We start from the raw sequence: 24,474 nt of genomic DNA, 5'->3' as shown, positions 1-24,474 counted from the left end.
CTTAATATCTTTTATGTGAAGCAGAAAAGCTACGATTTAAAGCAATTAAAGAAAGTCCCAACTTATGAATCACAACATATAATGTAGTTATTATTGCTACCCTATCCCCAGGAAAGAGTGCTATCGTGACGTTACTATACATAATGAACCAGAACACCGGCATAATAATACCAACATAACAAAACGACGTGAGGGAAAAAAAAAAGGAAACGATGTGAAAAGAACCATCCATCATAAGCACACATTTAAAAGTCAAACCGATCAGGCATAAGCATAGGAGCAATCAAGGTCCACAGATAAATGGCATAGCATATCCACGCGCTGATAATCTTCACCCAACTGGCCCAATATGTCCTGCCGACGGGGGCAAAATCGCCTTGGGCCTCAGGATCCAAATTCTGCGTGAGAAGGGTCGCGACCCACGTCGTGGCTAGGAAGAAGATGACGTGGAAGAGCGAGTAGTTATACTGGGTCGAGCTCCGTTCGTCATCCTTGGAGTCATAATAATCATCTTCGTCGTCGCTCTCATCCAGCGCACTGGCTGGCAGGCTGCCACTCGCCACGGCAGCACGAAGAGCTTCGGCACGCATCTCGCGGCGGCTTAAAGGCTGCTGAGTCACAAGTCCGTGCTCGTTCTCGTCTGTACCCAAGGCCGAGTAATTGTGTCCGGCTTTCGAGCCCAGGGCAATGCCCTGAGTAGCAGCACGCGTAGTCGTATAAGCGATGGTGGCCATCGTAACGATAGCACCGAGCACAACAGTGGCTGTCCTTGTGCCTCGAGCACGAATGAGGGGGTTGCAGTGGCGATCATCGGGTTCCATGGAGACGGCCGACATGGTAAGATACGTGCAGTAAGCCGTGACCATGGCTGCTTGCGCCAACCCAGCGCGAGGGTTGTACTCCTGAACCGCAGGCTGAACAGATACGATGGAAATGATAAGGAAAAGAATCAGATTGACCTGAACGAATTCAAAAGTTAGCTCGTGGTTGCACTCGACAACGCTTCATCATACTCACCGTTATCGCAGCTTGATTCATTGAGCAGCCACTCGACGCAAAGAACACGTACATCAGCACGGTCATGACGATCGAGGCGATGTACATGCCCAGGGTCGAACCAATCAGCAATCCGCGCCACAATCGGGAATCACTGTCCTCGATCTTCTCCAAACACAGCTCCGCCCAGGAATGTGCGAGATCGACCAGGAGGATAAGGCCAAGCAGGATGAACAGCATCGCACAGATGAAAGCAATGTAGTGGCCATAGACGAAGAAGAAACCCTCCGGGATGAAGAAGGACATGACCATGAAGCCGATCCAGAAAAGTACCTTGGGACCCCAGAACCCATTCTGCAAGGCTGCTCTGCTATCTTTGGATGTCCTGACACCGAGGAGTAATAGGGCGAGGATGAGGTGGAAGAGACCAAGGCCAAAGTTGATCCGATGGACAGCCACCCAGCCATAACACTCCTTGCCGTCGCATCGGATTTCCATGTAGTCAAGGGTCATATGCTCTAGCTTTTTGAGAGCCCATGGCGTGAGCATTATCCAGGAGAGGATGGAGTTGATGAGCAGGATGAAAGCATAGGCGATTCTCGTCGCCATGCTGTCCGAAGGTCAGCGTCGTCCGGCATCAATGGGGCGGGGATGCTTGTGACCTACCTGCTCTGAAACTTTCCACAGGCGCTGCATACTGCTGAACAGGTCGCTGCGCCGCAGCAGGAGGCCGCAACGGACAAAAGCTGTTGATGTCAGCCGTGTCGAAGATCTAGTCTTGGGATAAGGCATGACGTACAGTGCTGGCGCTGGGGAGTGCCAGGAGCGGGATGGATAGTAAGGCACCCATCGTGACTGGCGCTACACAGCGCAGTGTAGAACTGGAAGTAGACTGACTGCTTGAGATCTGGAAACACAACAAGTGTTGGCAGGAATGGAGGCAACAGCAGTAAGATAAGGCGGAGAGGGGGCTGACGTCTGAAACTCCACTTACATAAGCGGGTCAGCGATCGCGATGTCGGAGATAAGTCCGCGGCGCAAAGTTAGTATTTAGACGAGGAGGACGTCTTGTGATCATCAACGAAATGTCTTGAATCAATCCCATCTCGTAGTTCTGATCTGCCAGCGTACTGGGGCTTCGTGGTCCCTCGAAATCGTCCGTCACCCTGACATCTCAGTTGGCGGCGACTTTCAGGGGATATCATACGGAGTGCATAATCAGCGGATCCGATAGTACTGGCTTACGAGTACTACCACGCGTCCCTCCTAGCAACTTTGCTATTTCTTTCCGTTTGCTTTATGAAAGCTCAGGAGAGAAAGTATCGAGGGTGCAACGGCACCGGCTAATTGCGCCATGACGACTTCAACGTTGAGAACCCAGAGGGTGATTTCGGTGGTAGCGGCGACTCTGATTTCCCTGGCCTCTGGAACGAATGTACTGTTTTGTTCACCTGCTGAGATCAAGAGAAGAAATTCTGGCTAATGTCCGCCAACAGTACGCATATTCAGCATGGGCGCCTCAATTCGCCGAGCGGATGAAACTCTCATCCAAGGAGAGCAATCTGATAGTGAGTTTCCTGCTCCCGAGGAAGGACTGCTTGGGCTGACCGTGGACTTTCAGGGTGCGGCAGCAAATCTAGGAATGTACGCACCGGGCATACCCCTGGGGCTCCTGATTGATGGGAAGGGCCCCCGTATCGCTCTGCTGATCGGAGCGGCGGCCCTTGGAATTGGTTACTATCCCATCCATCTAGGTTGGTTATCCTGATTGCTCAGGAGATCCTATGCTAATATGAACAAGCATATGAAAAGGGTCGAGGCTCGACGAGCGTTGGTCTTTTGCTAGTATTCTCGTTTCTTACTGGACTGGGGGGCTGTTCCGCCTTTTCAGCAGCAATCAAGGCTGGTAAGTCTTGACTCGTACTGTGCGTGCATACAGGGAATTGAAAGAGAAAAAAAAATCTAGCGGCTACCAACTTTCCGGACCACCGTGGGACAGCCACCTCTTTCCCTCTTGCTGCATTTGGTCTCAGCGCGTTTGTCTTCTCGACAATATCGTCCCTGGTGTTGAAAGGGGACACCGGTGAATTTTTGCTCTTGCTGTCCTTTGGGACCTCTATCATGATACTCGTCTCGTCAGTTTTTCTCCGCGTGATCCCTACGCAGAGTTCGTATGCTCCTCTACCGCACCACGAAACAGAAGATGGAAGGGGAGTGCGCCGGTCGAGATTGGTTATGGCCGATGAAATAGGTACGCTGAACACAGCTTCTGCACCACCACAATCCCAGACACACGCCAGGTCATCATCTGCCTCTGCCTCTGCCTCGTCTAGTGCGGGCTCAGCCGACCGCCACGCCGACACGGACGAAACCTCGTCCTTGGTGTCCAAGACCGTCTCCCCCAGAGAGTCCGAGGATCGAAGCCACGAGATAGAATTGGCTGCTGAGATGGAAAATGGCTCACATTATCCAGATATCAGGGGATTGGCTCTGCTGCATAAACTAGAGTTCTGGCAGCTTTTTCTGATTATGGGGCTGTTGTCTGGTATTGGGTTGATGACGATCAAGTTAGTCCTGATTTTCTTTCTTTCTTTTTTTTTCTTTCCTTCGTCTTTTTTTTTTCGTTATTCTCTCTCTCTCTATCTCTCTCTTTTTTCGTGGCTGCCTGCTGACCCGTCTATAGTAACATCGGCAACAACGTGAGGCTCTTAAAACTCTCATGCTCCTTCAATTCGTCATGCTGCTCGTGCTGACTCGCGCATAGACGAAAGCGCTCTGGAAATATTACGACGACAGCGTTGATTCAAAATTCATTCTCCATCGCCAAGTGATGCACGTGTCGACGTTGTCCATCTGCAGCTTTATCGGCCGTCTTCTGAGTGGTCAGCCCAGCATCCTTTTCAATCATTGTTAAAAAGATAAAAAAAAAAGGAAAATATCTGACTATTTCCAGGCGTCGGATCCGACCTCCTAGTCAAAAAACTCCACATGTCCCGATTCTGGTGCCTCCTCATCTCCGCCCTCGTCTTCACCCTAACCCAAATGGCCAGCTTCTCCGTCTCCAACCCGCACCACCTAATCCTCGTCTCGGCCCTCACAGGCCTAGCCTACGGGTTCCTCTTCGGCGTCTTCCCGTCGCTGGTGGCGCACACGTTCGGCATCGCGGGGATGTCGCAGAACTGGGGGGTCATGACCCTCGCGCCGGTGATCAGCGGCAACGTCTTCAATCTCCTCTACGGCAGCATCTATGACCACCACTCGGTGATCGGGCCCAAGGGGGAGCGCGAGTGCAGCGAGGGCCTGCAGTGCTATCAGGCCGCGTATTATGTGACCTTCTTCTCGGGCCTGGCTGGTGTTGTGGTCTGTCTGTGGAGTATTTGGCAGGAGAAGCGCGTTCATGGGGCTGTTGTCTTCGGTGCGAAACCGAAACCGGTACATCATGAACGGCTTGCTTGAGATTCAATCGACTTGAAGGAGGCCTGGAAAAGAAAAAGAAAGAAAAAAGAAGAAAAGAAAAGAAAAGAAAAGAAGAAGATCAATAGAACAGAAATAATAATATGTTGGGGGGGGGGGGGGGGGTGGTCATTAGGAGTCTGTCTCTTTTTCGGATTTTTTCATCATCTCATCAACCTTTGACTTGGCCCCCTCCCTTCGCGCAGGAAAAACTCTGCTATTTCTTTCTCTCTTTCTTTTCCTGTCTTTCTACATACATACATACATACACTGCTCGACGCCCACCGGATCGGATCGTATCATAACTTACTTCTTTTCTTTCTTTTTCTTTTTCTTTTTCTCGGGGGTTCATTTTGATCCATTGATCCATCTGATCAGGCGGATATCTTTATATCTTCATATCTTGATATCTTTTCCTTTCTCATGTCTTATCATATCATATCACATCATATAATCAGCCAACGAGCTCATTGTCTACCTTTGTTTTTTCTTTGTGTCCTTTCCTATTTTATAATATATTGTATAGACATGTATCTATCCTTCGCAGGCGTTTTGTACGTATAGAATTTTGATCTATTCTAGTCTAACCTAGTCTTTTTTTCAAAAAAGAAAAAACCTAAACTTAGGACAGACAAGCAAGTCTTGTACTGTACCTAACATCTGCATATATGTAGATGCAATGTACGGTACAGAATGGTACATGAAAGAGTAGTTAGTAGTTACCTAGGTAGTTGTAGTTATTAAGAATAAAAATACATGCTACCTGGGTAATAGCCCCAAGGAAAACACGCGAAGACAAGAGAGAAGAAAAGAAGAAAGATATAGTATTACACTAGATAGATAGATAGATAGTAGATAGTAGATCAAAACGGTAGACAATGTAGAAAGCAAGGCAGAGCAAGAGAATTTTTTTTCTGTTCCCAGAGAGACAGAGACAGAGACAGAGACAGAGACAATGAGGAAGGAAAAATTGATGAATCACCCTGTAGTACAGGCAAAGAGAGGGCACGGCACGTCTCGTCTCTCATGAGATGAACGATCCGGATCAATGTTATTATATACACTTGGTCCAGCTGGAACACAAGCTGGAACACAAGCGCAGATCACTGAATCGAAGGACAAAGAAAAAACAAGATGGAAAAGATCCAAATCGTGCAAACCCCGTTGCTGATCCTAGCCGCCCATACCACTCTATATTTCATGATAACCCATTCCCAACACGAAAAGACTCAAAAATAGAAAAAAAGATATTAGTTCAATAAGTTGGCAGACGAAACTCTCACCCCCCCGCCTTTTTTAAGAAGATTCTTTTCACACGATTGCCCTCTCAGACGATTCCACTTCCTGTTTCTTGTTCCTACCCAAGAACAAGATGATACGGGTAAGGTTCATTTCAACTTGTATATGAAGTGGGATCAAAATTGACCAGCCAAGAAGACAAGCAATTCAACAGGTGAAATCAAAGTGAGAATAATTTTTTCTTTGTCTTCGCCCATCGACGAGACTCATCACAGGGTATCAAAGAACTAGAGAGAAGTCCAAAAGAAAAAGCGAAAACAACCCGCTCGGATCATAGCCCTCAGGGCAGTCAGTAGACGACAGGCTACACCGTCTTGGGAGACTTGGTGGGGGACGCAGCAGAGTAATCCACGACATCCGATAAGCGGATCTTTTTTGTCAAAGGCTCATTGGAACCATTACCAAGTGCATTTTGTGTGGAATTGGAACCGGAGTTCGAACTCTGGTTCGAACCGGTTCGCTCCGCGAGTTGCTGCTCGAGTTCACTGATCCGACGCTTGAGTTCTTCTTCACGACGGTGGGCTTCCTCCAACGACCGTCGCAGCCGCACTTCGGAATCGCGGACGATCATCTCCGACCGCCGTGCCGTGGCATCACTCTGCTCGAGTTCGGCGACGCGACCCCGGAACAGCTCATTTATCACTTCAAGCTCGCTGACCCGGGTCTTGAGAGACGTGTTTGCCGCCAGCAGGCCTTCATATGTCTGAGGCACGTCGAGATGACGGTCCATAACGGACGACGTCGAGCCCGGAGACGGTTGCCTAATCTGCAGAGCCGGAAGGGTGTTGGCGGGATTGAAGTTGTGATCGGTGAGGGTTACGCTGTCGAACATATGTTGCGGGGCAATGTTGGAGTTGTGCTGCTGCAGAGACGGCACTCCCGGGGTATTGGTGCGGGAGATAGGGGAGGTGGAGCGGTCCGAATGACCGGGCGACGTTTTTCGCGAGGTACGACGATATCCCTGAGAGCCGAGAGGGGGCGTGCCCGCCTCTGATCTCGAGGCCGATAGNTAGGCCATTCGTGTCCAGAGTACTACCAGACTGCGACGCGATACGGATCAGTGACGGTTGCGGCGGGGAGAGCACTGGAGAAAATTCTTTCGGGAGACGACGCACCTTGCGCTTAGGGCCCTGTCCAGCAGTTTTCACCCTGTTGCGACTCTTGATGACATCGGTCTTGAGACTGATCGGTCGTGGACGGCCGTGCAGCTTGAGGAAGAGGCCGCAGGCATTGCAGAGGACGGAGCCAAGCTCGTCCCTACGCCAGAGGGGTGTGGTGGAGGTGCCACAATTCTGGCAGACGGGCTGTAATTGGGGGCGTTTTTGATCAGTCAAGGTCGTAGCCATGGCGTGTTAAAAAGAAATCAGGGGCAGAGAGGGAACGGGGAAGAGGGAGTGATGGTGGGAGCGAGGTGGGAGAGCGCTGTTGATAAGATCTGGAGAGATTTGAGATAAGGAAATGAAAAGCGGGTGGTGCAGCGTGCGAAGGATGATGAGCCGGCGCCAAGACCCGCAGCAGCGCCAGCCGCAGCTGATAACAGGCCTCGCACAAACCAGCAGTGCAGGAGGCGAGCAGACGATGGATTAAAGGAAAGCAAAAATAAAATTACAGAAAAAAAATTATAAGACTTACTGGTGTGTTACCCTGGCCTCCCGTGGTTGCTGCCGGAGATGAGGTTGCGTAAGACATGTTCAGATGGACATTATTGTTGCTGCTGGGCGATCTGCGGAAGATAATTGATTAGGTTCAACTCTGCTGGTGGACGTTGGTTCCTCAGGCAGCAATCGACACCACCGGTCATGCCAGAGGACTGCACAGTAGGACATCCTCTTTATGAGGATATTATTGACTTGCACGTACCGTAATTGTGATGTCGGAGCAGACGCAACAGAGGCCAACGCGGACAGTCCCGGCAGAGAAGGAGGGAAGCTGCTGCCACCACTGCCACCGAGCTCCAGCGACGCAGGCGGAGGTAGGATGGTCGACGGGGGCGTGGGAGTCGATGGTGAAGCCCCTTTGGCGAGGTCTGAGGGCGAGGGAAGGAGAGGAGTCACCCGACCGTCCGAGGTGCTGTAGCTGGCGAGGTCTCGGGCCTGCGGTTCGGACGACGATGGGGAGCGGAGCGCGGGATCAATGGGCGAAGCCCGGAAAAGTAACGGAGCCACTGTGGAAGCCGTGGTGAAGGATGGTCGAGACCTCTGAAGGTCCCGAGTTGACGACAGAAAACAGGATCAAGCAGGCAATGAATGGATCAGGCCACAGACCAAATGAAGGCCTGCTGGTTCAGTCGTCGATAGATCTATCCCGGGGAACCGAGGGGACAGAGATCTCGCAAGCGGGTGCACAGCGGAGGAGAGAGATTAAGATTAGGAGATTAAGAGATTAAGATCCCTTAATAATATCACAGTGATGGCTGTACAATTAAGGTGTGGAGGGGGGAAATAAATAAATAAATAGGAAAGGCGGCAATCGTCAGGAAACAGCTCGTTCGATGATTAGGAGGGAGAAAAGAGAGAGAGACAGCAACGAACAACGATCGACGATGGCCGGAAGATACAATTTCCAAAAGAGTGACTGCTGTCGGGATAGCAATTATTATTAGAGAAAGAATCGAGTTAGGAATTAGGTTGTTTAGGTAGTTAGTAATTAGAAGAGAGAGAGAATGATGGAGAGGGCCGGAAACATGCTGGAGAACAATCGACCAACCCGAACAGGAGGAGGAGAGAGAGCCCTGTGATGAAACGGGCCACCAGGAATTACTACTGGTCAATGAAGCTTTGAGGTGGGTAAACGGATGCTATCGGCGTTGGTATCGATTCGACCCGGGACGATCGTCGAGGAGCGCGCGTCTTGGAGAATTCTGGCAGTCTGCAGCCTGCTTGGTATTGAAGTCGTGCATGCGAGGGACCAGTCTACGCTTTCCCGCCACTGGCTTGGTATGGGCCACTTTGTTGGGCATGCCTCTTTCTTCAAAGTTATACAATGTGACGAATTACAGCTGGATAGGCATGCAGAAGATCGTACGCATGTCGTTTTTCTGGTCTCGTTCTTTTTCCTTGCCCTGGTCGTAACACTAGCAGGGAATCTGGGGCGCTCGACTTACTTATCGCACCCCTGCGTTTTCCCCCTTTAATTGCGACACGCTCCCGATAACGGACTTGCGCCCTCCGCCAGTCATAGCTCCTCTTGGATAAGAGATAATGCCTCCACAAGTTCCATCTGGTCACACGGAAACATCTGCCAAGGAACAGCTGAGACGGTTGAGCCGCCTGTTCCTGTACTCTTGTACTCCGACGTATTCCATACTCTGTCTGTGTGTTACCACTCCTGCGTGTCCTCTCTCTGCTTGTGAGTATGAAAGAACCAGAACGAGACCGAACCAAAGATAGGAGGACTTGTGTTGAAAAAAGGGTATGCTCAGCCTCAATGGGGTTCTAAACTTCTAGTACTGTTCTAGACTTCTCGCCAGTGATTCACGAGTAACCACTAGGGAGCTAGCCGTTTCCTTCGCGGCTCCGTCTACCTGCTCCGGAGTACTTCCTCATAGGCTCGTACTCGGCGGAGCTTAACTATCCAGATCTAATATCATTGTTCTCTGCACATCTATACGGAGTACGGAGTAGCTGAAATACTATCCCATGGTACTTGCAGCGGTCCGTACCGAAGTTTGGTAACGTTCCGGACTGGATAAGTTATCTTGCCACGAATTCTCCGTAGTTCCTTTCTGTGGCGTTCAGTTGATAATCGTCTCGGAGGCCATCTTCAACGCTTTTACCGTCCCTATCGAATAACATCAGACTCAGGAGAAGACAGTTGGTCATGCAGCTCGGGACAGATCTTCGTCCAGCTAATTATTATTAGAATCCACGGTGCTTGATAGTCGGAGAATGGCAGGAGAGACCAGGTTAAGGGGTTCAATCGGGATTCACCCTGTGGATGCCAGTGGCTCCAGTGGCTGGCCCTGCTGTGGCTGGTGCGCTTCCGCAGGCTCCGTACTAAAGTTGCTCCGGCCGTTTAGCAGCGGACCCCCTCTCCACTCGATCAACGTTGCTGCAACACGCCCCTAGGCTGCAGATTCACCTCCCAAGGGGGCCGTGGCTCTGCCCAATTTGTTCCTTTGTGTTCCATTCCTATTTTGTTCTGCGATGCCTTGAGATACCTCACGTGTGCATCGAGCTTCGCATCCTCTTTGCTTCAATTCCATTCCTTTGTTTTTTTTGTTTGCTTTCTTTATTTGCCGCCTCCGCTCGTTCGGCTGCTGTCACCATGCCCAAACAATCACGCCCGGCCACATCTGGTTACGCTCGCCTCGCCCAGGCCGAGGAGGAAGAAAGAGACCAAGGATACTTTGACGATTTGGACGAAGAGGACCCGTATGATGTGCCCCACACGATATCGTCCTCGACTCCTCAGTATGCGCCCATCTCCGCTCGCGCCCAGATGCCCTCCCGCCCGTTATCGCCGCCCGAATATCGACGCAAAACCAACGGCCAATATCGACGTCGAAAGCGGAGTAATTCGTCCGGAGTCGACATCAAGGCCATCAATGCCCGTCTGGAGCGATGGGCGGAGGAAATTGCCTCCAAGTTCAAGATCCACAAGGGCAAGGACAAGACGGCGGAAGACGAGAAACTAGAGATCCACCACACGGTCTTCCAGCCTCCAGATGGCGTTCGACCCTACACGGCAGAGATGTTGGAAAACGAGGAATGGGAGGAGAAGCAGCGGAAGGCCCGCGCAGAGTTCGAAGCAATCGTCGAGAGTGTCCGCACCGCCATCGAGCTGGGCATCCATCCGAAGATGATCTCTCAGGGCAGCTCCGGGAGCTACTTTGCCCGTAACAGTGAGGGAAAGGTGGTCGGCGTCTTCAAGCCAAAAGACGAGGAGCCGTACGCTTCGAGGAACCCGAAATGGACCAAGTGGCTGCACAGAAATCTCTTCCCCTGCTGCTTTGGGCGAGCATGTCTCATTCCCAATCTGTCCTACGTTTCTGAGGCCGCAGCCTACGTGCTCGACACTCGTTTGCGCACCAACCTAGTCCCATACACCGACATCGTCTGGTTGTCCTCAAAATCCTTCTACTACGATTTCTGGGACCGGCGAAAGGCATGGGGAGGCCGGAAGCCGCTTCCCGCCAAGGTGGGCAGTTTTCAAGTCTTCCTGAAAGGTTACAAGGATGCAACCGTCTTCCTTCGGGAGCATCCCTGGCCGGATCAGACCAATTCGGGTTTCCGTGCGGAGGATGCCCCGAAGCGGAAGAAGCGACCGTGGCATGAAGCCTGCCGGCCCTCTGGCGCCCAGTCTGATAGCGAAGATGATGAATATGAGGACGCGCATATGCGCACGCCGTCTCCCCAAGATGACGAAAGGGAGCAACGCTTCTACTGGACCGAGAACCTGAAGCAGTCATTCCGAGAAGAGCTGGAGAAACTGGTGATTCTAGACTACATCATGCGAAATACAGATCGCGGTTTAGACAACTGGATGATCAAGGTCGATTGGAAAACTGAAGAAGTTTCCATCATTGCGGAGCCTCCCAAGACAAATGGGATCGAGGACCACGATCATGACCATATGCCACCGGCTCGTCCGGTATCCGTGGATGCAGAGAGGAACAATGCGACCCGAAATACGGCGTCATTACCTTACAAACGGCATGAAACCATGGTTGCTACGAGTCGGACAGGGTCTCCTTCCAGTGCCCTGGAGTCTCGAGCGTCAATCAAAATCGGAGCGATCGACAATAGTCTTTCGTGGCCATGGAAGCATCCCGATGCGGTAGGTTGATTGATATCCCTGCTCATTGAAATTGAACAAATCAGGCTAACTACTCGATCCAGTGGCGCAGTTTTCCCTTTGGTTGGCTTTTTCTTCCAGTCTCACTCATCGGACAACCGTTCTCCCAGAAGACGCGAGACCATTTCCTACCACTGCTCACGTCGACTGCATGGTGGAGCGGTACGCAGACGGCTCTCCGAAAGGTCTTTTCTCAGGATGCCGATTTCAAAGAAAGCATGTTCGCCAAACAAATAGCCGTCATGAAAGGCCAGGCCTGGAACGTGGTCGAAACCCTCAAACAGCCGGATCATGGTCCCTTGGAACTCACACGAAGGACGAGGGTGTGTGTATGGGATGACAAGGTGGATATTCCCGTCGCGATTCCGCTTCGCGGGCCATCGACGGAGGCGCAGCGACGCCGGGCGAGAAACTACGGGCAGGAAGAGGAAGAGATGGATATCAGCTCAGCCATATCTTCCGATCAGGCGCAGGAGCATGATCTGCTGAGCTTGGGTTCTCCCCGTAGCGAGCTTCCGAACCCAAATCGATTTGAGCTGGCCCGCAGCCGAAACTCTGCCGAACTAGAGAGCATTGGAGAGGAAGGAGGCAGCCGCCGTAACAGTGGCTTTGATGTAGCGAGCGACAGCAGAGACTTAGCTAGGAGCTGGGCTGCCCTGCCTCCTCGGCCTCGGGGCAAAGCAGGATCCGACCACAGGCGACAGGGAAAACACCTGCGACAGAGCTCTTTGTCCCATCGCCGTCACAGCAATCCATGGGCCTTTGGAGGAGATGATCTTGAAGGGGATCTGGGATATGCTGCGGCCGAGGGCATGGAAGGCAATGAGCGCAAGGTCATTGTCGAACGCCTGGAGACGGTAAAGAGCAAAAATCCCGTCTTTACATGGTGCTAATCCGCCTCCGTTTTCTTCTCTTTCCTTTTTTTTTTAGAGACGTATTTTGATGACATTATGGCACATCTTTGATTTGAACTCTGGGAGTTCTTCATGGAAAATATGCGGGTGCTCAATCTGGAACATGATTGTTGTATATAGACGCCACCTTTGTTGGTTTAATCTAGTCGCCCTGTCGACCCCATGTCATTGTACTGTAATATAGTATGACTAGTCAATAATGCGATTGTCCATGACTGAAAAGTAAATGATAAGTGAGGGTCTGTTGATAGATAGCTATCTGCCGTCGATCTTATCGCGGGATCTCTTGGCGCGCGGTTGAACCCGGTGCGTCATGCCTTCAGTTCCCCTTCAAGCCGGCAACAACTCTCTCCGCTTCAACCCTCACGTCCAGCTCCGGATGTGAGGACGTCATGAATGATCCTCTTCGGAGCCCTCTGTCGTTTTCTGAACCTCTCACTGTCTTCTCCCGGACGCGGCAGACAGTCTTCCTGTGCAAGGTCTGTCGCTACGGGGACTATCCGCTCGTTTCAAGAGACTCGATCTCCATGACCACTGTCTCCATATAAAGGATACACAGTCTTCCGCATCCTTTTACCCTCCCCTCACCTTCGCGGAAACCTACAAGGACCTATCTCTCTTCGCTATCCCTTGGTGAGCTTCAACGTCCTGGAAACTCAAACGTGACTCGAAACACCATGGCGTCTCGTGCCGCCATGCTTCTGGACCCGCGGGCCTACAAGAAACAGATCGAAGCCAATGGTAACGATCAGGAACCCTCTTCTTGCTCCCCTTCCCATCAATTAGGCATGTCTGGTAGAGTTTGCAGCGAACCTCCGGCTTCATATCCTGATTCCCTCACTTCTGACCCTCATGATGACCCCGCATCTTCAAATCCCGAGGAACAGAGTGGCTCACTTTGTCAAGGATTAACCCAGCAAGATCCAACCCAGAACGGTGGCGCTTCTCCTAGCGCTGCACCAGCAGGGACGTTTTCGATGGCGCATCAGCTTCTGAATCCCAAATCGCAGTCCAAGACTGGGTCCCAGTCGAGATCGCGATCGAGTTCGATTCCGTCACAGGCTTTGAAAGGCGATGCGCTTTCGACCAAAAACGAATCGCAACCCAGACGCGACGTCGATGTCGAGTTTATCAATGGTGACTCCCCGACGAAGCGTCCTCGAGAGGATGATAGTCCTGGTAGAGGGCATATCAGTCTAATTGAGGACATGTATGGCGTGGAAAGACGCGAGGACCAGCCACAGAAACGCGTTAAGACAGGTAAAGAGGTAGAGGAGAAATCCGTGACCCGAGCGAAGTCACGGGTTGAGATATCTGGGAACAGTGGCTTGGGCGACTGGATGAAAGAAGGCAGGGAAACACCCGGCACGACACCTGACGTGGTCGATCTTACGAGCGGTAAGGATGATAATATTTGACACTTCAGTGGACTTGAACCGGGCTAACGATTGCTCCAGACGCCGGAAAGTGTGCATCCGGAAAAGACGAAGATGACTTGCAAGTTACCGGATCTAATGACTTGAGGACTCAAAAAGTCTGCTACGGCAAGATAGAGAACGCCATGATCCAAGCACATATGGTGCCCAAGCCAAGTACCAAGAACATCTTTGGAGACTCGATGCACGATTGGCCCTCCATCAAACTTGGTGTCCGGCACGAACCTGGTCAAGGGAACAAGATCGAGGTCAGCGATCCTCATGGGCATGTGTTTGGAGCTGTCGACGCCAAAACAGCCGCCGCGATTGTGCCGTTGCTGGACTCGCCAGCGTTGAAAGTCGAACTCACTGCTCGTCTTGATGTTCGAAAGAGATTGATGGACGAAATCCCATGGCAGCGCTGCTCGGCTCTGTACCGCTGCTCGATCAATCTCTATGGTTTGAGAAAAGATGCAGACCTCGTGGGGAAGCATCTAGGTCAAAACAACGTCTGGTTGGGGACTCCGACTATGGTCGAACAAGGCGTCCCGGTGTTTAACCCTCACGCGGAGAGAAGACGCGCTCTGCCATCCTACGCGCCGTCCTCGACTGCCCGTAATCGCATGCCCGTTTCCTACGAGGTCCGTACGGCGGAGGAAGTGAACGATGCTGTCATGAAGATGTTTGATCAGCTGAGGAGCGCAGAGAACATTCCTGAAATGGAGCCTCCCCCGCAAATCTCGACGCCGCTTCTCCGACATCAGAAACAGGCTCTTTGGTTCATGATGGAAAAGGAGCAGCCTCGCAAGTTCGGCCCCAGAGAAGAGGACAATAATTCTCTCTGGAGGATCGAGCGTACAGCAAACGGCAGAACGCGCTACCGTGAAATCATAAGTGGAACGATTCTCTACGAGGAGCCTCCTCAGACGTTGGGTGGTCTCTTGGCAGATATGATGGGTTTGGGGAAGACTTTGAGCATTCTCTCCCTGGTTGTGGCGACGCTCCCAGAAGCTCGAAAGTGGGAGAATATGATTCCGCGTCCGGAGCTTGTGCGCGACTCGCCTGGTATTCGCAATACCAGGACTACGCTCCTTGTGTCCCCTCTTAGTGCGGTCCATAATTGGGTGGCTCAGATAAAGGAGCATCTGAAGCAGAATGCGATTTCATATTACGTCTTCCATGGCTCTTCACGGACTACTGATGTGGACGAGCTGTCACAGTACGACCTAGTCATCACTACTTATAGCATCGTCCTGAGTGAGCTCTCTGGCAGAGGCTCCAAGCGGGGAATCAGTCCCTTGACCAAGATGAACATGTTCCGGATCGTTCTAGATGAAGCCCATGTAATACGCGAACAGAGCGCCGCGCAGACCCAGGCGATTTTCAGATTAAACGGAGAGCGTCGGTGGTCTGTAACGGGTACGCCTGTCCAGAATCGGCTGGAGGATCTCGCATCTGTGACGAAGTTTCTCCGGCTTTTCCCCTACGATGACAAGAGCAAGTTCTCGGCCTACATCCTCAGCCGGTTTAAAACTGGGGATACCAGTGTCTTGGCCAGCTTGCGGGTTCTGGTGGACTCGTTCACCCTTCGCCGGGTCAAGGACAAGATCGATCTTCCGCCGCGACACGATAAGATTGTCATGCTGAATTTCTCCGAGAAGGAGAAGCAGCTGCACGAGTTTTTCCGCAAGGAATCCAACGTCATGATGAAGGTCATCGCGAATGAGAGCAAGACGACAATGGGAGGGCGGATGTACCACCACGTGCTCAAGGCGATGATGATCCTGCGACAGATCAGCGCTCACGGCAAAGAGTTGCTCGATAAGGAAGAGCGGGAGAGGATCAAGGGAATGAGCGTCCATGACGCGATTGATCTCGATGAAGGCGAGGGCGACATTAAGCCGGAGGCGATTGACAAGAAGGCTTACGAGATGTTCAGCCTGATGCAGGAGTCTTCGGCTGATGTCTGCGCAAAATGCGGCAAGCAGCTCGTGGCCAAGACCACCGACACTGGCGCTACGGACACGAAAGCTTTGATGGCGGTGATGCTGCCGTGCTTCGACGTTATCTGTCCGGAGTGTTTCTCTCCGTGGAAACAAGCGTTTGACGGAGTGTCGTCCCAAGAAACCAAGTGCATGGTTTGTGATGGCTGGATCTCCGTTGCCTACTCTGCAATCACGCCAGCGGGGTTTGACGAGTACATGGAGACGCAAGCGCAGGCGAAGAACAATCGCAAACATGCAAAAACGTTAGGGGAGTATGAAGGACCGCACACGAAAACCAAGGCTCTGATCTCTCATCTCCAGAATACTGCAGATGAGAACGCGCAGATGAAGGAGGGCGAGCGTCCGATCAAGAGCGTCGTCTTTTCGGCCTGGACGTCCCATCTTGATCTGATCGAGATTGCGCTGAAGGATAACGGGCTGACGGGGTATACGCGTCTCGACGGGACCATGTCGTTCTCTGCCCGTAATCGCGCACTGGAAGCCTTCCGCGACGACGATAACATCACCATCCTCCTCGCGACGATTGGCGCGGGCGGCGTCGGGCTCAACCTGACCTCTGCCTCGAGAGTCTACGTCATGGAGCCGCAGTACAACCCGGCGGCGATCGCGCAGGCCGTGGACCGCGTGCACCGACTGGGCCAGACGCGGGAGGTCACGACGATCCAGTTCATCATGAAGGACAGCATCGAAGAGAAGATCTTCGAGCTGGCCAAGAAGAAGCAGCGGTTGGCGGACATGAGCATGAACCGGGGGAAGTTGGACAAGAGGGAGGTGCAGGAGGCGCGGATGAGGGAGTATAGGAGTTTATTCAAGTGAGGCATAGTCAAGATGATCTCGAAGACTTAAAAGACTGGATTCAAGACGGAGAAATCTGGCGTTTTGGGCTGGGCCGGCGGATCAAGTTATTATGGTTGGTTTACCCTTTTCTTTATAGATACCCCTGGTTGGTGAACTGGACTGGACTGGACTGGCCGCTTGTGATTTTTGTCTCGTTTCGAAGTATATTAATGCGATCTATCTACCTAACATTCTGGAGTTGTTTTTCTTTCTTTTTTTTTTCTTCATCTGGGTTTGTTGGTCTTGATCTTGGATTGCAGAATCAATGGCGATCAGACGCGTCTGCTTGCTTGCTTTGCATTTTTGCATGATATTTTTCTTTTTCTTTTTCTTTCTTTCTTTTTTTGTTTTTCACACATGCGCTTGCCTGGAATTTTCATGCTCGACTTTGTCTACGTCCACTGCATCGTGATCGTATCGGATCGGATCCGAGAAATATAGATAGATTGTTAGTTATTATTATTGCTGCTCTGCTGGAGCCAGCATCCCCGCGGGAGGTCGGTCATCTCATCATTAGACGCACTCACTCACTCGACTGGATGATTTTAATTTAATTTACTTTGTCGTGCTTGACCCCTTTGAATTTTTTTTGTTCTGGTCTCGATCAGCAATTCATTCGTCTATTCTAAAGCTTTGTCCTCATTTCTTTCTTTTCTTCCAGCGGGCACTTCTGCTTCTTCTAAGATAAGACAAGACAACGTGGGCATTCATTCATTTTGCATTTTGCATTTTGCAGAGAGACAAAAAAAAACAGGTCTTTAAGGGTTCGGTCTCGGTCGATAATACTACCTACCTACCTACCTACATTTACACTACACTACACTACAACTACAACTACAGGACATGGACGCAAGTCCGCCAGACAGGCAACTAATATTAGGGACGGCAATCTTTTTTTTCTCTTTCTTTTTCATTTTCAATACTTGTACGTAACTATCTATCTATCTACCTAGCAGTTAGTTCGCTGTGTGCTATCTAATCTACATAGGCAGCTAGCTAGTGAAATATTTAGTTTAGAGGAAGGGTTCAGAAGAGGATATTTGAGACCTTGGCTTGTTCTACGTTGAACATAGTCTCGACTCTCGTCCAAGGAGATTCAGTATCAAATAGTTAATCAAATTGGTTCTCTTTTTATCGTCCTTTCCACGACGGAACCTAGAATACAATATTTGGGGTATCATCATATCATAGCATATCATCCATCAAAGCAAAGCAAGACCTAAATGAAAATGAAAACGAGAGAAGAAGTCCATCATCAATCTCAATCAATCAATTTTTATCTCTCGCGTAAACACCCCTTTCCACCGCCCCCAGCACAACCTCCAACTTCCTCCCCAACAGCCTCAACTCGCGCGCCTTCCGCTCCCGCTCCGCTTCCACTTGCCGCAATTCCCCCTCCAGTTCACGGATGCGCGCCTCTTGCTCGGCCTCTGACGAGCCGATTCCGGGGAGTCGCCCGATCAGGTACTCGATTTGTTGCTCCTTGATGATCAGATCGCGTGCGAGCTCGCGTTGGCGGTAGGCGAAGGTGCGTGGGGAGTCGGGGCGGGGGGGTTGGTCGGCTGCTGCTGCAGCAGGACCAGTGGTAGGAGCTTGTCCCTCAGGTTGTTGTTGTTGCTGCTGCTGGCCGGTCACGGCGGGGGAGCCCTGAGCCTGGCCCTGAGCTTGAGCCTGAGCCTGCTGAGCTTGAACTGCACCCGCAGGCATCGGGGCAGCAGAGGGCTGATTCTTCGGGATTTTGGCCAGCGGAGGCATTGCATCAGGGACGTCTGGTGGTGGGGTCGCGGGCGCATTGTCATGGTAGGTGCTGAGGTAGCAGAGGGTTGCGTAGAATTGGGTTGCTAGCTAGAAGAAGTACGAAGTGAGTCAGTCAGTATGCTCAGGAAGGATAAGAGCGGGAGAAAAGAAAGGTGATACCTGATCTAGGCATGTCTGGAGCTGGGTGAGGATGTCCGCCATGGCTGGGGATGGTAGTAGAGATTGTTTCGATGCGGATAAGATTATGTGGTTCGGAGGGTTCAGGAGAAGGGTCTTTCGTGGTAGGTAGCTGAAGAAACCACCGAGAATGGAAGAATTTAGAGTCGCGTTAGGATTCGTGAGTTGCAACGAAATGAACAATGAGAGGTGGAGTTGACTGCGGAGTGACAGCGGAGCTAGAAATTATCCTGGTTACTTCCGCAGATCTCCAACTCCAGCCTTGTTGCTGCCCGCCAACCTTTGTCTTTACTGCTCGACTGCTGTACTATCTATCTCGAGTTGATTGTGCTTCCTAATGGTGCTTCGCACACCGCTACGTCTGTCGCGATGCATCTACCGGTCTTTCTCCCACCGCTCGGCTTTTCTCCAACTGAGTCCCTTCACACGCCGTCTTTTTAACCTGCCACCAGCCCCCCCGCCAGCATCACTGCATCACCACGACCTCCCGTCCTTTCTCGCGTATGCAGAGCGAACGGCTCTTCCCGAATCTAGCACAACCTACGTCGGAACGCACTACGAGTACACCGTCCTACAGAGCCTCCGTCGTTTCGCCTTCATGCTGCATCGCGTCGGCGGCCGGGATGATGCCGGCATCGATCTTGTTGGCACGTGGCACCTGCCCCGGCGCGAGCATGCGCTCCGCGTCGTTGTGCAATGCAAGGCGTTGAGGACGAAGCTGGGTCCCAATCTGGTACGGGAGCTGGAGGGCGCGTTTCGGCATTCGCCTGTTGGCTGGCGGACTAGTGACAAGCTGGCCTTCTTGGTCAGTCCCAGGGAGGCGACGAGAGGGGTCAGAGACGCCATGGCGAGGAGCGACTATCCGCTGTTTTGGATCATGATGGAGCGGGACGGCACCATCCGCCAGGCGCTGTGGAATGGGAAGGTCGAGTCCCTTGGGCTGGGCGCTCTGGGGGTCGAGACGTGGTACCGAGAGAACTCCTCCGATCCAGCGCAGAAGGAAATCACTTTGACGTGGGAGGGTGAGGAGTTTCCCGACATGGACCGCGTCGAAGTGGACATGGCCCAGAAGCAAGCTGAATGGGTGGCGAGCTGGGGATGCGAAAGCCTGTCGGAGACGGACAAAGTTGAGTTGTTGGAGATGGTGGAGAATGCATTTCCGGGGGGTGCCAGACACTCCATGAAGCAGCTAGACCAGTCGTCTTTGGCTGCCAAGAGGGCGGAGTTTTTGGCTTTGCTGGAGGAAAAATCACTCCGACGGGATCGGTAGCCTTGACGAACTTAACCCAAGTGATGGGATTATCCAGATGGAAGATGGCTTCCATTGGCATATGTCATGATTATGACGTCCAACGACCCCTGACTCTTGACTAGTCACCAAGAGTGTCGGTCTCCGCAGGATGACATGCGGAGAAGTAGGCGACAGTCGTCTACTCCAGCTTCCCTACAAACGGGGTCAGTTGAAGAATCCTGCAGGTACTGCTAGTCGAACTGCAGTTTCATCGACTGAATGGACACGACAGCCGAAGTTCTACGCATGAAGCGGATCTACCGCATGTTATCTGGCGATCCTAGTGTTTGCTGGTTACTGGAGTACACTCCACACCTTGTCCAGGTTAAGCAAACAGATGCCATTTCTGAAAGCGGCTTCAAGAGATGTGGAAATCCAGCATCATACCATTCTTCTACTCTATTGAGTGGATCTCCGCATTCCCCGCATGCACGGAGTGCAGCTAGAGAGGCTATATGGTATGAAGAGTTGTCGAAAGATTTGGCTGGCTGGATTTTGTTCTAGCCAATGCAGGGCTTCATTTCTGTACGGAGTACATTTATGGTTGTGTGCCTATCAAGATGAAGCTCAATGCGGAGATGGCAGCTTTCCCCGCACGTCAACCCCTATCAGTGGGCACTGGGCACTTCATTAGCCAGCGATCCCCCAGAGGCCCAGACAGCAAGCAAATCACAAGGATATTGTACCCGTCTTCTAAGGTCAGACTAGAAGCTGAGGGGCTATCCCAGTAGGTATATGGCAGGGAATGAACTAAGTCAACGGCATCGTATCCCGACAGAGGAGGTACAGCAAGAGTTCCCCACTTCCATGCAGTAGTAAGTAGTACGGAGTACAGAGTAAATATAATTTAATTTCAATGGACCCCTGAAGGCTGAAGCCCTTGATAGCTCTGGCGTATTTTCATATGTCTCTGCCTGCAGTCTGCTACAGTTCTGTACATCAGTCAGTAGGTAGGTATCTTGTCTTGTTTTTACCTTTGAACCGAGGCAAATAGCACATACTATCCAATAGGTTGAGGTTGAACCGAGGTAAGCAGTTTAGGTACCCAGATAAGCACTAGATACTGACAATCAGTGATTATTGGTATTATCATTCTTCTTCTTTCTAACTTAGGATTTCAATTAACAAAATTAATCAAAAATATAGAACTGACCACACACTTTATTCCCAGTACTAATCAAGGGAAAAAAAAAAGAAAGAGAAAAGCAAGGAAATGCCATCTCCTCAACGCCGCTTCCAGATCAGCGCCGCTGTCCTGGCGCTCGTCTCTGCTGGTCATACGGTACGTCCGTAAACCCTGTAAACCAGTTTATATATACGTATCTACATGTGCAGTACGTACTTTGCAGACAGATCGCTGACCGGTTTATGCATGTACCTGTGTATGTGATACCAGGCCATAGCAAGAGCATGGATGGCCGATCCGCAGTTCAAGAACCTGCCCAAGGTGGCGAAGGCGTATGGGAAGGGGGGATGGTATCAGGTATGCTGCATACCTCATACAAAACCAGCATACTTTTTTCTGTGCTTTTCTTTTTTTTTTTTGCTGGTGCAGAGGGGATTATTTTCTAACTTTTTCTAACCTGACTTTTGCTTTTCTTTGGCTAAAACATTGGGAATAATAAACAGGGGAGTGTATTCTTCTTGATTACGGGTAAGTAGAATATCCATACACTTTATACCTTCTATATATATACGTGCCCTATTCCTATTCTTGCCTTTCCTCTGGAGACAAAGTCCCTTATATACACACTGTACCCTCTTACGCATCGTCCCCTCAATGAATACCTACTACCAACCTGACATGTCTCAACCAACCATCGCATGCTAACGCACGACGATGCCAACAGCACTGCTGAACTACCGCTGGTCCCGCCTCCATCCTCGAGGCCTTACCGACCCCGTCGACAAGGCCATTGCAGCCCTGAACGTCCTCCTCCTGTGGGCCAGTGCGGTGTGGTACAATCGGCATGGGATCAAAGATACCAGTGCTGTTGTGGGTGCTGCGGGGGCGGTGCAGGCTTGGGCTGCTTTCTTTTAAAACCAAAGAATAAAAAAAGACCAGATGGAGAAGGTGAAGAAGGTGAAAGGGAATTGATTGGGAAAAGAGAAGGCAATTGATTTGAATAAGTAGGATAATTTAGGTAATTGGTTGGTTGGGAATGGGTATTTGTTGTTCAACAGGCTCTATCGAGTCTCTCTTTTCTCTTTTTCCCTCGACTGAATAATGTATATATTCTAGTCACTCATTATATTATCTATCAGACAGCCACATCCAAATAGAACCCTGGGTATAAAAAATGATAATCACAACAAAATTCAAATCAAGACAGCAAGCAAAAGCAATTCTGATAATGCTGTCATGTAACCCTTGACCAAACGCCAGATCCAGAAGAAACAGAACAGAAGAAAACAAGTCGAAACCTCCAACCGTAAGAATTGCTGACAAGTCATCAGACTACCCCTGCATGGTCTGCCAGAAGTAGTTGGCGTAGAAGAAGCGCGAGAATTTCGGGTCGATGTTGACGACATGGACGTCGCCTTTGCGGCTGTTGCGGATGATGGCTTTGTGGTAGTTGCCGTTTTCGTCGGCTTCGACGTCGATGCCCAGTGAGCGGTAGATCTTCAGGCGCAGGCTGTAACCATCGTCAGTGATATGCAGAAAAAACCAGAACATATGCGTAAGTGACATACATCGTAGCATCATCTGCCTCTCGCTCTCTCCTCGCCGCCTCATCACCCTCCAGACCCTGCGCCTCAAGCTCCGCCAGCCGCTCCTTCAACAACTCCAACTCGCTCTCCAGTCTCTCACTCTCAATCTCGAGCTCTGACGCCGCCTTGGCGATGCGGAATTTCTGCGTGTCCAGCTCGATGATCTCGGCCGCATGCTTGGCAGGGTCGTGCGCTGCGACGGTCTCTTCGTGCGTCGTTTCGAGCGCCTTCAGATTGCGGGACAGCTTACGCAGGGCGGCTTCTGCTTCGCGGATGCGCAGCTCGCGCGACTGCTTCAGCGTGGCGAGGGATTCATTGATTCGCGTCACGGCTAGCTTGTCGGGTTGGATGTTGAAGTTGCCGATTGTGTGGTGGATGAGCTGGACGCGTCAGATGAAGTTCTGTATTTGCATTTTCTCGTAGAATGCTGGTCAGACATACCGTCGCTGGGTCCTCGTCGAGAAGCATTTTCGATGATCTGCGTCAATTTTATAGATCAAATATGTCGGCAATTGACGTAGCGCTGCGGATGTAGAGAACACTTTTGAAGCCTTTCTAAAGATAATATTCTAAAGATAATAGGGAGTGGTTAAGATACCCATGTTGACAACGACATGCGCCACTCGTTGCGGGAGCAACAGCCACAGTCTTGGCACCTGATTGCGTCACATTGCTGGCTGTCAATTGCACCGCCACAAGTTGCTCCCGGCGGTAGAATTGCATGCAGGTCACAAGCAAAGTAGCCAGCAGCCCGACTGTATTGCTGGCAGACGCTGTCCGTGTCCACTATCGTAATACCCTTTCTGTCCGTGTTATTCTCTTTATCCGGATCTTTCCTACCCTCCACTTTGACTTGATTGACTTATATCGTCGCATATCCATCATGGGCTCTAACTTGCCGTGTACGTTTCCACGCTGGTACCGTATCTGCCTATCGATCATGACAAGTCGGTACTAATGCTGTTGTCTTCTATTTACAGACGCTGCTGATGCTGAGAGGTTTGTCTGCGGTGAAAGTCTTTTCGGCATGGTCATCTCGATACTGATTTCTGCAGCCCGCTGAAGCCCGCGGAGCTCCAGGTCTTGCGTGCACAGTATGAGAAGGAAGGAGAATACGTCGGCGTCCAGACCAAATTCAACTATGCATGGGTATGTTGGAGGCAGAACAGAAGGCATATTGCCAGATGCAGGGCACAAGGCAACTGACTGGAGATTGGTCAGGGTCTGATTAAATCCAATTCGCGCTCGGACCAGCAGGAGGGCGTCCGGCTGCTCTCTGAGATCTTCCGCAGCGCCCCTGAGCGTCGGCGCGAGTGTCTCTACTACCTTGCGCTGGGGAACTACAAGCTCGGCAACTACGGCGAGGCTCGCCGGTACAACGACCTGCTGCTCGACCACGAGCCGGGGAACCTGCAAGCGGCCAGTTTGCGGCAGCTGATCGACGACAAGGTCGCTAAGGAGGGTCTGGTTGGCATTGCCATTGTGGGAGGAGTGGCTCTCGCCGCGGGTATAGTAGGCGGTTTGCTCTTCAGGGGTACCAGAAATCGGTAAACGTTCATCCGGTTGATTCAATTTTGATACCTCCGTATATATGTTTTGTCTTGTTGGAGATGATCATGGCATGGGACGGCGTTGTTTGTTGCTTGATATCTATCTACTTTGCAAATACACGTTTGCAACTGAAGTTTCTAGGCTAGGAATACCATAGGATGTGCACGTGGTACATTTCTGAACATCTCAAACAGACAAAGACAACTAATGAAAGTAGTGAAACGGTAATTACTGTACTTTCCTTAGTCATGTGCCAGTCACATTGTACT

At 51.2% G+C, this 24,474-nt stretch overlaps 9 protein-coding genes across 9 annotated transcripts; 6 read left to right on the top strand and 3 right to left on the bottom strand.

Moving 5' to 3' along the window:
• Positions 1-245: 245 nt before the first annotated feature.
• VTN77DRAFT_5605 (uncharacterized protein) lies at positions 246-1,846 on the bottom strand (the record flags this gene model as incomplete). Its single annotated transcript, XM_069421792.1, has 4 exons — positions 246-959; positions 1,018-1,606; positions 1,663-1,742; positions 1,796-1,846. The coding sequence occupies 4 exons, from the start codon at positions 1,844-1,846 to the stop codon at positions 246-248; spliced, it is 1,434 nt and encodes a 477-aa protein (XP_069276837.1).
• Positions 1,847-2,350: 504 nt separating this feature from the next.
• VTN77DRAFT_5604 (uncharacterized protein) lies at positions 2,351-4,452 on the top strand (the record flags this gene model as incomplete). The annotated part of the gene is made up of 9 exons (XM_069421791.1): positions 2,351-2,431; positions 2,493-2,564; positions 2,618-2,750; positions 2,798-2,902; positions 2,963-3,247; positions 3,470-3,563; positions 3,680-3,695; positions 3,761-3,878; positions 3,950-4,452. 9 exons carry the CDS (start codon positions 2,351-2,353, stop codon positions 4,450-4,452), a joined length of 1,407 nt encoding a protein of 468 aa, XP_069276836.1.
• Positions 4,453-10,014: 5,562 nt separating this feature from the next.
• VTN77DRAFT_5603 (uncharacterized protein) lies at positions 10,015-12,437 on the top strand (the record flags this gene model as incomplete). The annotated part of the gene is made up of 2 exons (XM_069421790.1): positions 10,015-11,526; positions 11,589-12,437. The coding sequence occupies 2 exons, from the start codon at positions 10,015-10,017 to the stop codon at positions 12,435-12,437; spliced, it is 2,361 nt and encodes a 786-aa protein (XP_069276835.1).
• A 698-nt stretch (positions 12,438-13,135) lies between these two features.
• On the top strand, positions 13,136-16,695 carry VTN77DRAFT_5602 (uncharacterized protein; the record flags this gene model as incomplete). Its single annotated transcript, XM_069421789.1, has 3 exons — positions 13,136-13,199; positions 13,365-13,856; positions 13,916-16,695. The coding sequence occupies 3 exons, from the start codon at positions 13,136-13,138 to the stop codon at positions 16,693-16,695; spliced, it is 3,336 nt and encodes a 1,111-aa protein (XP_069276834.1).
• Positions 16,696-17,985: 1,290 nt separating this feature from the next.
• On the bottom strand, positions 17,986-18,675 carry VTN77DRAFT_5601 (uncharacterized protein; the record flags this gene model as incomplete). Its single annotated transcript, XM_069421788.1, has 2 exons — positions 17,986-18,561; positions 18,634-18,675. 2 exons carry the CDS (start codon positions 18,673-18,675, stop codon positions 17,986-17,988), a joined length of 618 nt encoding a protein of 205 aa, XP_069276833.1.
• Positions 18,676-18,988: 313 nt separating this feature from the next.
• Positions 18,989-19,921, top strand: VTN77DRAFT_5600 (uncharacterized protein; the record flags this gene model as incomplete). Its single annotated transcript, XM_069421787.1, has 1 exon — positions 18,989-19,921. The coding sequence occupies one exon, from the start codon at positions 18,989-18,991 to the stop codon at positions 19,919-19,921; it is 933 nt and encodes a 310-aa protein (XP_069276832.1).
• Positions 19,922-21,155: 1,234 nt separating this feature from the next.
• Positions 21,156-21,983, top strand: VTN77DRAFT_5599 (uncharacterized protein; the record flags this gene model as incomplete). Its single annotated transcript, XM_069421784.1, has 4 exons — positions 21,156-21,224; positions 21,339-21,425; positions 21,572-21,596; positions 21,793-21,983. 4 exons carry the CDS (start codon positions 21,156-21,158, stop codon positions 21,981-21,983), a joined length of 372 nt encoding a protein of 123 aa, XP_069276831.1.
• Positions 21,984-22,400: 417 nt separating this feature from the next.
• Positions 22,401-23,122, bottom strand: VTN77DRAFT_5598 (uncharacterized protein; the record flags this gene model as incomplete). Its single annotated transcript, XM_069421783.1, has 3 exons — positions 22,401-22,578; positions 22,637-23,034; positions 23,096-23,122. The coding sequence occupies 3 exons, from the start codon at positions 23,120-23,122 to the stop codon at positions 22,401-22,403; spliced, it is 603 nt and encodes a 200-aa protein (XP_069276830.1).
• Positions 23,123-23,537: 415 nt separating this feature from the next.
• VTN77DRAFT_5597 (uncharacterized protein) lies at positions 23,538-24,205 on the top strand (the record flags this gene model as incomplete). The annotated part of the gene is made up of 4 exons (XM_069421782.1): positions 23,538-23,556; positions 23,635-23,653; positions 23,710-23,803; positions 23,876-24,205. 4 exons carry the CDS (start codon positions 23,538-23,540, stop codon positions 24,203-24,205), a joined length of 462 nt encoding a protein of 153 aa, XP_069276829.1.
• Between the last annotated feature and the right edge of the window lie 269 nt (positions 24,206-24,474).

This window comes from Rasamsonia byssochlamydoides (genome assembly GCF_041956645.1).
Source record: "Rasamsonia byssochlamydoides strain NRRL 3658 unplaced genomic scaffold VTN77scaffold_40, whole genome shotgun sequence".
Classification (NCBI taxonomy): domain Eukaryota; kingdom Fungi; phylum Ascomycota; class Eurotiomycetes; order Eurotiales; family Trichocomaceae; genus Rasamsonia; species Rasamsonia byssochlamydoides.
Note: the sequence above shows the minus strand (reverse complement) of the source record. Positions and strands in the feature narration are given on the sequence as shown.